General features: G+C 33.1%; 1 protein-coding gene across 5 annotated transcripts in view; it reads right to left on the bottom strand.

Moving 5' to 3' along the window:
* LOC105456817 (V-type proton ATPase 116 kDa subunit a) overlaps window positions 1-12,183 on the bottom strand; it is a 19,644-nt gene extending 7,461 nt beyond the window's left edge. The window contains exons 1-3 of one of the 5 annotated variants that reach the window (XM_011701128.1): window positions 11,773-12,183; window positions 11,282-11,587; window positions 7,794-7,906 (exon numbers count right to left, since the gene is read on the bottom strand). In XM_011701128.1, coding sequence (XP_011699430.1) covers window positions 7,794-7,906; window positions 11,282-11,587; window positions 11,773-11,889 — 536 coding nt within the window. In that variant the 5' untranslated portion in view covers window positions 11,890-12,183. Of the gene's footprint in view, window positions 1-2,043; window positions 2,145-6,030; window positions 6,084-7,793; window positions 7,907-8,011; window positions 8,491-11,281; window positions 11,588-11,772 lie in introns of those variants that run through there. The other 4 variants (XM_011701131.1, XM_011701130.1, XM_011701129.1 and 1 more) reach the window with 4 other exon arrangements.
* Between the last annotated feature and the right edge of the window lie 393 nt (window positions 12,184-12,576).

The following is a 12,576-nucleotide window of genomic DNA, read 5'->3' as shown; positions in this document are numbered from 1 at the left end:
TCATGGAATTTTCAGTTATTAAAGCAGGATTCGGAATATCGAATCTAATATGGCCAGTGCATCTCACAACGTTCAAGTTAAAAGATTTTTTTAAACATCAATAGACATTGGTTTATTGAGTTTCTGATTGAAAATTATCAATCTTTACTTAAAGTTCAAGACTGTTTAAGCCAATATAGTAGATAAAATATGGGAATAATGGAATTTGCATTATTTGAAGTTTGACCGGCATATTGAATTCGCTATTGTAAATTTTATAATTATGAGTGCGGGAATTCGTATTCAGCAACTCCCAAAACCTTAATTTATGAAAATAGAAAAATATTCTAGCCCTCTGTGTTTCAGTAATTAAAGTTTGTTCCAAAAATTTCTTTGCGACAGTCCATTCTAGTCGTGATTCTGGATCCGCCATTTTGAATTTTTAAAAAGGCCATACGGCCTCAAAAAGTAGATATTTCAACGAAAATTTTAAGACCTTTTGAAGTATTTTATCTCAAAAATGGAAGTGAACAAAAGGGGATGATCCGGTTGATAGAGAATGCCCCATATATATTATAAATTTAAAATAAAAATAAAATATATATTTTGTTTTCATTTTGTGAACTACACTCGTATTCAACTAGTTTTCACTTCCATTTTCCTTAAATTCGAAAATGTCAATCCAGTAATAAAAAGAAGGAATATAAAGATAGAGGATTTCTACTAGAGTGCGAAATATTTGATTTGAATCTCTATGATTCGAATCTAAATCATATACAAGGTGTGGAAAAAAGGTCGGAACTTCTAAATAATTTGAAAAATATAAGTTTTATAGAAAAATGTTTTAGACAAAAGTTATAACGTTTAAAAAGATGTATTTATTGATCTTATTGATTTGGTCTTGGGTGGTGTTGTCAAGGTCAGGGAAAGATTACTTTAAATTTTTTAAATAAAACTCCTCATTTTTCATTGCATATTCTTGTAGCTTATCTCAAGAGCTTTTCAAAACACTATAATAAAATATTTTTCCATTAAGCATTTTTCGAATTGTAAGGCTTGAAAGTACCACCAGCATTAGCATTATTCAAGATGTCCGAACAATGGCTAACCTCTTAAATGTTGCTCAGGATCATGAGCTCGACAACATGTGTCAAGGTCATTAAAGATTGTTGCTCTTTTTTCATTGTTGAAAATTATTATTTTTTTTAAAAAAAGAGGAACAAATCTCCAATGATCATGACCTTGATCCATGTTGTTAAGCTCATGATCCGGAACAAGATTCAAAAGGTTTTAGCTATTGTTCGGACACCTTGGATAATACTAATGGCGATGATACTGTAACTTTCAAGCCTTATAACTCGAAAAGTGCTTAATGTACAAATATTTTATTTAATGTTTTGAAAAGCTCTCGAGATAAGCTACAAGAATATGCAATGGAAAATTTTCCATTAAAAAAATTTAAAGTAATAATTCCCTGACCTTAACAACATGACCCAAGGTCAAATCAATAGGATTAGTAAATATTTTTAAACCCTACAACTTTTGTCTAAAACATTTTTTTTACAAAACTTATATTTTTCGAGTGATTATCAAGGGTTTCGATCTTTTTTCCACACTCTGTATATTGACAATCTTATAAAATTATATTTTCCGCTAATAGGTAAAACAGATTGAAATCATTTTTTATTATCTAATATTAAAATTTAACCTAACAATAATTAGTTAAGTAAAAGTTATGTTTCAACTTGATTCGGGTAATATTTTGTCAATCAATTCGATCTCTCCGGATTCGATCAAAGAAATGTAATTCGTTTTGATTTGATTTGGCGTAAAAAAAAAAAATTTGATTCGCACAATTTCTAATTTCTGCATCCTCCCCCTTAAGTGCATAGTTTAGAGGTGCTTAACTTTCTGCTCCCACAGATTTCTGCATCATCATCGCGTATCATTTTATTCGGAGAATCAATTATCGGTTCTGCGATTCCTGAACTCATTCAACTCTTCGGATTCCTGGAACCTGGCACGACGGGGACAAAAGGAGTAATTAGTAATGGGAGTACGTACCCCAGCTGGACAGGGCCAAGGGCGGACTGGCGGGCGATATTATCATCGCTAATCAACGCGCGTGTCATGGACTCGGTGGGGTTCAAGCCCGCGTGCTCTTGCTGACGACACAACAGACAAGACACAACCACATTAGCCACACTAGACACGACCACAATGCTCCAGCTCGCCACTTTGTCTTACGTTTGCGCGGGTTTTCCCTTTGGTTTTTTTTTCTTTACCTTCATTGTCTTGGACGAACTTGAGATATTCACAGATATTGACAGTGCGACATTCACAAAAGCGGAGATCACGCCGAGTAAAAGTGGATGATGACATCTCAATATCTCACATATATAATAATACTGCTATGATGTTGTGATAAAATGAATGAGGACAGAATATGACGACAGAACTGACTATTGACATATTCGCATTTCTAATTTTTTTTACGATTATCAAATAAATCAATTTTTTGTGTAATTAGCAAATTGCTTAATAATTTTGTAACAAAAACTATAATAATTATTGTATAAAATAGTAACTAGTAGTATAAAAAATTATATAAAATTACGAAAAATTTGATAGTGTGCTTGTGCGAAATCATCAAAGACAGTTCATTGCATCGAGATATCTCAAGTTCGTCAAATTTTTGGGCTAAATGGGAATTGCCAAAACAGGATAATAATAATAATAATAATAATAAAATTGATAATAACGGAAATTAAATATTCCCGTCAATAAAAATTAAATATTCACTAATAGTTGATGGCAAGTCAAATACGACCAAATGTTTATATAATTTAACATTAATGTGAGAGAGAAAAATATATCTATATAACTTTTTATATTTTTAGATATACAATATGTAGATATAGTTACTAAAATTACTAAAATTTATGATTATATATAATAACCATAAATGTAATAAATACATTGATATAAGAAATATATATAAATAAATAGACAACATAATAGATGTCTCCGAAATAAGTCTCGAATAAAAACTTATACGTACGTATATCTAAACCAAAATAAATCAAAATATAAATTTTCTTATGTATACATATACAAATTTAAAAAACGGTAAAATGTTTTAAATTTCCTTGATTTTAACTTTTAATCATGTCTGAAAATTTTTAAACAAGAAAGTATTAAATTAATATTAAATAAAAAGATATATGGCAATTCCTATTTATCAAATAATCTGAAAAAAATTCATAAAAACCATAATTATTTCGTTCAACAGTCCTTAATACAGTTGCAAAGATTTCCTCGAAAGAGACAATCCATTGAATCATATTATTATAGAATCGACATTGAAAACTCATCTGACTCCCAGTTTTTGTTCTATAATCGATTACAAGTTGATCAACTTAACATATAATCATTCGCATTATTCGCATCGTCCGATGCGAAACATGAAAAATAGGGGAATAATTTATCTTTAAGTAAAGCACGACACAAGCCAAGCTGTTAGATCGTTAAAGAAGTTTCATTGATTCTTATTAGTTCTAAAAATTGAAGAAAATATTAAAAAATCTTCAAACGTTTTACATATATTTCAATTTTTTCATTTTAAAAATGTCAATAAATTTCATAGATATAAATCAAAAAATATTGATATTAAGATATTAAAAATTCAGAAGAGTGGAGAATTAATCCCTTAGTTTGTATCTTAATAAGAAGCTTTAATCAACCTTAAACTTTTTAATATTTTTATTTCAATATTCGGACATCCGTATTTTAGAAAGTGTTCCATAAAAATAATCGAATTTGTAACGAAATAAAATATTTGAACGCTTATGTATTACTTTTTTACAAACTCTCGAGTTTAGTATAAAAATCAATAAATCCTAAGACAAAATTCAATAAGGTGTCTTTAACGATCCATTGATCCACGTTGATTTTGATTAGGTGACGTAACAGACAACGAAAAAATCGAGTGCGAAGGCATGCGAGCAAGCAGCATATTTAAAAAAAAACATAGACAGTCCTTTGTTAAAAAGGGAGAACGTTGTTATACATACCCATGGCCACACCATCATCATTTATGTTTTGTTATTTACAACTGTTGTATCACTACAGTGTGAATTATTACAACAATTTTGCCACGCGAGCATCGGACTGGAAAGCGAGCGAATCTCGATCATTCTCATCGTGGATCGAAAATACTCGATACAGTTTGAATTTCTCTGCTTGAGCGGGTGTTAAAAACATGTGACTATATCAAACTGTATCAACTGTTATCAGTCGGCGCGATTCCACGCCGATTTTTTTTCTCTCTCTCTCTTTCTTTCTTTCGTAAACGCGCGTAAACTGCGACAGAAAGTGGGTGAGAGCCTTTGTTTTGCGCAATCGAACATTGGTTATTCATGGAAGCGAACAATCGCATTTGTCTTTCAAGCGCGATTCTAATTGCTGAAGCATCCCCCGAGGATAAAGAAAACGGAATCTTATCTATTATATGAAAATTAACTAGACTGGCTTTGTAAAACGAATATTGGAAATGTTCGAAATACAGAATACAAGGATGTGATGATATTTGGACAGTCAAGAATTTACATAGGTTTCCAATAATCCTATACTAATAAACGTCGCTGACAAGGGAAAGTTTTTAAATGTCAATCGCCAAAAGAATGCCTACATATATTATTTCTTCTTTGAAAAGAAAAATTCAGTACTTATAAGCCCAATCTTTGCGATATAAGCACAAACAATTAAATAATATTTACGAATTTTAGCGAATCATTAGTGTGTTATGTGTATTATTTTGCCAGTACTAACTTTTTTAACAAAACGTTTATTTAGTTTTTCTAATTGTATTTTACAAATACAATTAGAATAACATTTTCAGTTTTAGAATAAATACAACAATAAAATTATAAAATATAATGAAACATATATGATGGACATAAAGTATAAGTTTCAGTCTTGGAACATCGCATGTCCATCTATATTGATTTCACCATCTTTCCCTTTATCATTAAAATTTACAAATTCTGAAAACTCCCAATCTGATATACCCATATTTGTGTATATTTAACATTTATTTATTACTTTATACGCAAAGATTGGGCTTATAAATAGTGAATTTCTCTTTTTGATGATTGAAAGTAGCAATATGTATAGATTTAACATTATTTTACAATTTATACTTCTTATTTATACTACAGTATAACCAGTAGGTACACTTCGTGTCGGCACCTTTGATCTCCTTTTCCGGATCACGTGAGCACCATGTTAAATCCAGAACCGAATTGAGAAAAATGCCTCACAAGTAATAAAACAGATAAGTAATAATATGGATTCGATACAGTAAATCAATAAATTCAATGTGTGAATCGAATAAAATGTTTCATTAGTAACAATTATTCGTAGGAGTGATCACTAAAGAAAATTTCTGATGTAATTGCTTATAAATTGTCTGCACATATGTATGTACGTTCCTATCGTCTTGCATTTCATTGGATCCAACCCAAAACAAAAGTTGCGCAGCGATACCTGCGCGAAGACTCAGTTTTTCGCTGAGTGGACCTACTGGTTATACTGTGATTATACTGTGTTTATACTTGGATTCTTTTCTTATAAGGAAAACAATGAGAGAAACATCTTTAAAAAGAAGTCGAAAGATTCGGAAATTCTAAGGATTTAATGGAAAAAGAATCTTCAGGACATAAGAATTTAAGAGTTTAAGGATCTTAAAAGTCCAAGTCTCTGATACAAAAGTGTTGAGAAGGAACCTTAGAATCAGAATATAAAAATTCTTTTACGAAACGAATACAAATGGAACCTCAGCAGGGAAAGAAACTTTCACACGTCGAGAGACGAAGAAATGCGAAACGGCGCGAAACATCTTCGCATGGGGATACTTCAGCAATGCAAGGTACGGCTCCGTTCGTTGAGCGACCGTTGGATATCTTGAATAGACACAGGCAACAAAACATCGAGGCAAAAAAAAGTTTCGCAAACAAGATTCGCAAATAATAACGGTTGATAACAGCTTGCCTGAGCGGATTCCTATAATGTGCTCCTACGGTGTCTGCCGTGGTGTACAGGTGCTGTAATCACAGAACACACTGACGTAGGACGCCTCTACTATCTATAGGGTTTAGAACTGTATCTTTAGGATGAGTATCGGACTTCGACATAACGATTATGATTATACGAGGGAAGGGGGGGGGGAAAGGGCGGTGCAGTGAGAAGAGATTCGAAAATGCTGTGGCGTATTTCTTCGATCAATCCTCTTCGCGAATTCTCTTTTTTCCTTGCGCGTACGTAGAAAAATTCCACGCTGAGCACAATTTCAGTTTTGCGCGAAAACCGAGTCTTTAATACGATATTTATCGTAGATTTGGATAATCGTGACGTTGTAGAGTTCTCTTGTAACAGATAGATGTATGTTACATAGTAATTTTTATGGTAATCAGAATCTAATTTCCCAACAAATTCGATTTTAAGATGTTACACAAGAATAACTCTCAACGACTCGATTTTCCGAAGATTTAATTTTTCAAGTATGTTTTTAACTTGTTGGAAACTTGCACGTAAAAAAAATTTACTATAAATAAACATATAATTTATTATGTTGTAACGATAATACTGAAAATTTGCATATAAAAAAATTCTCTGTAAATGTATAATAGTATTGTATTATAAATATAATAAAGACCGTGTTAAATACTCGACTTATTCTTGATTCTGTGGTTCTAATATGCGTTCACGAGTACATTTAAGAATATTTCAATGGGTTATTTCGTTTATTTGGCTGCACATTTCCTGACTTACTTTTGATCCTCGGATTACTGATAAAACCATCTAAATCTCGTTGCGTATTTATTCATTTTCTATAGCAAATGCCGCTAATAAGCAATTTTGAAAACCGTTAAAGTATAACAACAAATTACAAAATAGCTTATGTAAAATGTAAAATTAATATGAATCGAAGACAAAAAAAAGTATAAAGCTATATTTGTTGTTAAGAAAAATTGTCAACAAGAAAGAGATATTGTATATACATTCGTGTCAATAATATGAGGATCAGCGTTAGTGACTGAGCCACCATTGCGAAGTGCAATAGTGCATCGGATTCATATTCGGCAACACAAACTGTATAGGCATGCGACGTTATATACTCATGATGATTCTCGGTCACGTGGAGATTGAAATGCAGAGCGTGGTGATTCAAAGTTGTACATCCTGCTGGATTAAATCTGATGGATCTTGAGGGTATAAATCCAAGACAAAGGCGTAAGAGAGATGTAATAAATAAAATAAATCCATTATAAAAATGTATAACTGATTCGTGTATAACTTTTAAGAGATATTAGCTTACAATAAGTATTGGAGAACGTTGGAAAAAAGCGACAAAACTTTGGAAACAATTTAAACGTGGAAAAACCTAAAAGAAACCTCTTGTCATAAATAAGAGGTGAAGCGAAATGCTAAAAAAAACACTGAAGAGGAGGAAATTAAACAATTCAATTTTAAGAGTTTTGATAAATGTCAGTTGTGGATGTACAATGTTTCAGTTCAATCGCAAAATATTTTTGAGTATGAACTACTGTAAAGTGAAAGAATTTTCTTAGAGTACAATGGTTTTAAAGAACTACATAGGACAACATTTGCCAGTTTTCATCGAACGGAGAAAAAATCTAAACTTCAATAAAGGGCTGAAAGATCGTGTGATTTTAACATCTGTTTATCTTTTAGGACGTCTTCGGGAGTCGCCACGCTCTGCATTAAATGTACATACGCCACACATTAATTACCCGAGCTTGAGAGCCTGGCCGCCGGCGCGGAGGCCCTCCTCACCCAACAGAGTGACTTGCTCTTCTTCACGGCTGGGGTCTGCCATCTGCGACACGACACCTCCATGCTCAGCCTGGCAACAGACACAGGTCACCCCTCTTTCGCCCTACCTCCCGTTCCACTCGTTCATACCAGACCCTCTTTCCTTCTCTCTGTTTCAAAATTTTCTTCAACTCACCGACATCGAAGAAGAAGAAGAAGAAGAAGAAGGAGAGATCTCTTCACGAACTCGCGTAGTTTTTAGCTCAATGCTAGGTTTAAATTCGTGACGCTTAGCCGTGAGAGAATGAAGAAAAATAGGGCTCCAAAAATTTTATTAAAAGATTTTAAAAGTCGCGAGGAATTTAAATAAAAATCCTACAAAATTTATAAAATAGTTTCACGAAAGCAATTTTCTAAACACACAAGATACTAAATATGTCAAATATTTTCAGGATTTTAAAATAAATATAAAAATTAAATTCCTAAATATTCAAACTTTTCAGAATCTAAATTTGAACTCAGAAAGTCAGTATCAAATGTATAAAATCAAGATGTAAGATTTAAGAAATATACAGATGCAAGAATTTAAGTTCATATAATAGGGAAGCATCACGAATTATACATATAAAATTCATGCAGCCTTATCATTTTTCTAGCTCTACAATTAATAATTAAAATGTTGTGCTGACTACTAATTGCAATTATAATAATTATAATAACTAAAATAAATTAATTAAAATGAAAACATACATCAAATACAATTAAATTATAATCTTGCTACACATGCTACATGCAAAGAATTTCATTCATTAATTCAGTAAAAGCCGTGATTATTTTCTCAAAGTATGTTTCTAAATTGAAACATAATATTTAAAGTAGTAGTAAAATACAACTAGTATTCAAATTGTAATTATTAAAAATTTATTTAAAAAAATCATACGTAGTAATAATTGATATAATTATAATAATTTTCATAGAATTTTCATTAATCAGAAAATAATAATTAGTACTAGTGTACTAGTATTATTAAATAGTAATTATTAATAATTCTAAATGATTTACGTTGATATTGTATACATTTTAATAATTTTCTTAATAAAGAAAATTATGAGAAAAATTTTATTTAAAATATCAAAATTTTATAAATTTAAATATAAATTTTACACATTTATAATTATTTTTACAAATATCTAACATTAGCGTACAAATACGTTTGAATAAAAAAGATGGCCTTTAAAGAATTAATATAAAATACACAAACTCTAAATGATGCATGTTGAACAAATTGCAACACAACGTTGCAGACATTAGTACAATTCATGCAGATTGCCATTAATTCATTATTAATTATGCAAGGTTTCATGCTTTGCGCCTACGATTAGCTCGCATGTGGGAGTTTCCTGTGGTTTTTTACTAATCTTATAGTAACCTTACGTTAATTTCAACAAAATTTCAATATTGTTGTATTTAATTTTGTGTAGTGTTCTGTATGTGTCTATTACTAATTATTCATGTTTCTATTATTAGATATCATATTTCTATATTGTACATCTATAATACATTTCTATTGTTTTTTTTTGCCACTGAAAGAACTCTATTTGCTCCTATTTTAGGGAGAGTGATTTAAAACATTTAAGTAATTTTGTTATAAAAAAGTATTATGTATATTCAAGAAATCATTTAAAATTACTAGATAATTATTGCGTGTGAATATCTTGTTAAGTAAGTATAACACGTGCAAACATGTTTGTTTCCCAAACATGCATTTCACACGAATAATACATGAGCTTTATTCTTACGTAAAAAAGAAAAATTAAAATTAATGGAACAAAATGGAAAGAACAGAAGAGTAAAAAAATACGTAACATTACTACACTAGAAAAGAAAAATAATGTTAATAGACTAAAATAAAAGAAATGACATAATGAAAACTTGAATGAGAGAATACTGAAAGATATTAAATATAAAAGTAAACTAAAATTAAGATTTTTCAGAGTATTATGTAAATAATTAAACTACCACAATCAATGGCTGCATTTTAAAAAGATACATTTACAAACTAAGGAAACGGTTCTCAATTCATGTACAGAGATGCCGGTACAAAAAGAACAACAATATACAGTCTCTCTTGGTTACTACACACGATATAAGTAAACCAATAACAAGGTAATCTCTCCAAACTACGATCAAACGTTAAACACAATTGAATGTGTATAATAAATCCGTACGAAATCGCGACGATACTGGACAATTCTCAAGGGACGTAAAGGGAGACAGGGCGGAGCGAGTGACTTGTGTCCTTTGCAGCAGTGGCTTTTGGTTAGTTGGCAACACTAACACATTAATAATCCTAAAATCACTTCAACAATATATGATTAGTAACAGTACAAAACGAGGACATTCTGATGTCTGACAATTCATTAGAGCGGTAGTGCTCGCCACTCTTCCCATCAGTCTTATCTCATTTCGTTTCTTTCTAAAGCAACTCCGCCGTATTTGCATTAAAGTTGCACAAGCGCAAAGACAGGCCTCTGCGGTATATCTATTATAATTTGCACAGTCTCCAGCTTTTCATGCATTTCAGAGAAAATTTGGCGCAAACTCATTGCTTTTTCTCTGTTTCTCTTTCAAATGCGGCAATCAATCCCTCAATTAATAATTCAATTTTCCTTCTTCGTGATATTGCAAGATATTGTCACTTCAACAAGATCTCCTCGTACAAAAGTCTTTCAAGTTTTTATAAAGATACATAGATTTTTTTTATGCTAAACAACTTATGCCATACGGTAGAAGCATAAAGCAGATCTATGAAGAAATCCCATTAAAGTGATAATACGTTTCACACTGAAGCGCATATTAAAACTAATCTCTATATTAGAGAAAAAACACGCGGCGTTGGCACGCTAACTGATTTACGGAAATGTAAGCCAAACAAGTATATAAGGCTGTAAGTTGCAAGACATTAACTTTTGTATAATACAACATCTTGCTTCTTTTGCATGAAAATGTAATTGTAGCAAACAGAGTGGAATAAATTCTCCCGTTCAATGACGAGTGCCTTGTAAGCCAAATAAATTGCGCCTTGTACTAAAGTATTCGACTGCTGAGAAAGAATTCTTATATGTTCGTCGACTCGACATTCATAACAAGTGACAACACCAGTTGCTGATATTTACAGCCCATTGCAAGAGTCCTCCCCAACAAGATTCACATCCAAATTTTACAGAGAAAACGAACGACAGGACTAAAAACCAGACACAATTTACACATCCACTTTTTACAATTTCCATGGACAATTTCCGTTTCATTCCTCGTCATTCCTCCGTTCTGATAGAACACAGATCTAGAAACTGCCCTCGACAGTTTGCAATGCATCAGAAGGTAAATTTGCTCAATTTTTTTTATGCATTATGTCCCAAATCATCGAACCGAGAAGAATCAATGTGATCGTTGACAGGCAACTTACCTCGTCGAAGAAGACCTGGGTCTTTCGCAAGATGTGCTTGAGCTCGGTCAGCTCCAGAAAGTTACGCTTAAGCGCCTCCGCATTCTGATTCACTTCCCGCAGTTCGTTCTCCAGTTTCTCAAAGGTAGCCTCCAGATCGATCATCTCTCGAGGCTGCGGAGCCTCCGGGTTCTCCCCGGTGTCCAACATCGGAATGCCATCCTTCTTGATCTCCTTCTCCAAGTAGCGCAACTTGCGCTCCATCTCGTCGCAACGACGTACCTCGTTGACGAACTTCCGTTGAAAAGCATTGACATCGGGATTTAACTAAAATAATAGATAGAATGTATATACTGTTTCAATGACGAGGGCATCGATATAACAAGACAAAAACATAATGACAGCGAAATAGAGATAAGAGCCGACAAACGGTCTAAAAAAATTATTAGGCTGGCTCGCTAAAATATAAGAAAAAAAAACGATAAAATCTTGAAAAACGCGATTGTACTCACGTCACGAAACTGCACCAGACCGAGCTCGCCGAGTTCGGAGACGCAAGCATACGCGGCCTCGCTCTGGAGAAACAGCTGACACAAAGTCATCTCCTCGCTGCGAAAGAGCGAGCCCATTTTTATGGTTGGAAATAACCGGCCGCAACAATCAAGATTTTATTCCAGAAAACTTGAAGCTGACTCGAAGTGACACTTTGTTCACTTTATCGGCCTCTCCCTGTGAAATTGCGTGGCCGTGATAGTCGTGATACCGTGTGATACCGTAATTAGTCGCGGCGGCAGACCAATCGATCAATCACGAGGTGCGCGAGCGCAAGTCACATGGTATATAGGAGTGACCTCGCTACACCCATCTGACCGATCTGAGTGATTTGACAAGTGACGGCTGACCCATCGCGAATTTGCGAGTGCCATTTAAAGGAGCGCCCTCTGGTGAGGTGTAGACAAATCACTCTAAGGCCGGGAGCACATGAAATGCATAAGAAAGCATCTGCACAGCATATAAGCACAGTTCAGTAAATCCACTTCGTGTCGGCACCTTTGATCTCCTTTCCGGATCACGTGAACATCCATCATGTTAAATCTAGAGTCCTAGATTATAAGAGAAGCGCGACCGGTGTTATAAGCAAGGTGTAAAGGAGCCAATTAAGAATGCGTGGTACATAAAAAGAGATAGAAAACGAGATGCCCCTTTGAGTATATAGACATGGAGGGGGAATGTTGGCTCGAAAACTGTGTCCAAGATGTGTGCGAGAGAGAAAGGTAGACGAGTAATGTTCGTCCTCTCTGCGCATGCGTCGATTA

The sequence above is a fragment of the Wasmannia auropunctata genome, unplaced genomic scaffold (assembly GCF_000956235.1).
Source record: "Wasmannia auropunctata unplaced genomic scaffold, wasmannia.A_1.0 LD335539.1, whole genome shotgun sequence".
NCBI lineage: Eukaryota > Metazoa > Arthropoda > Insecta > Hymenoptera > Formicidae > Wasmannia > Wasmannia auropunctata.
This window is presented reverse-complemented; position numbering and strand designations above follow the sequence as displayed.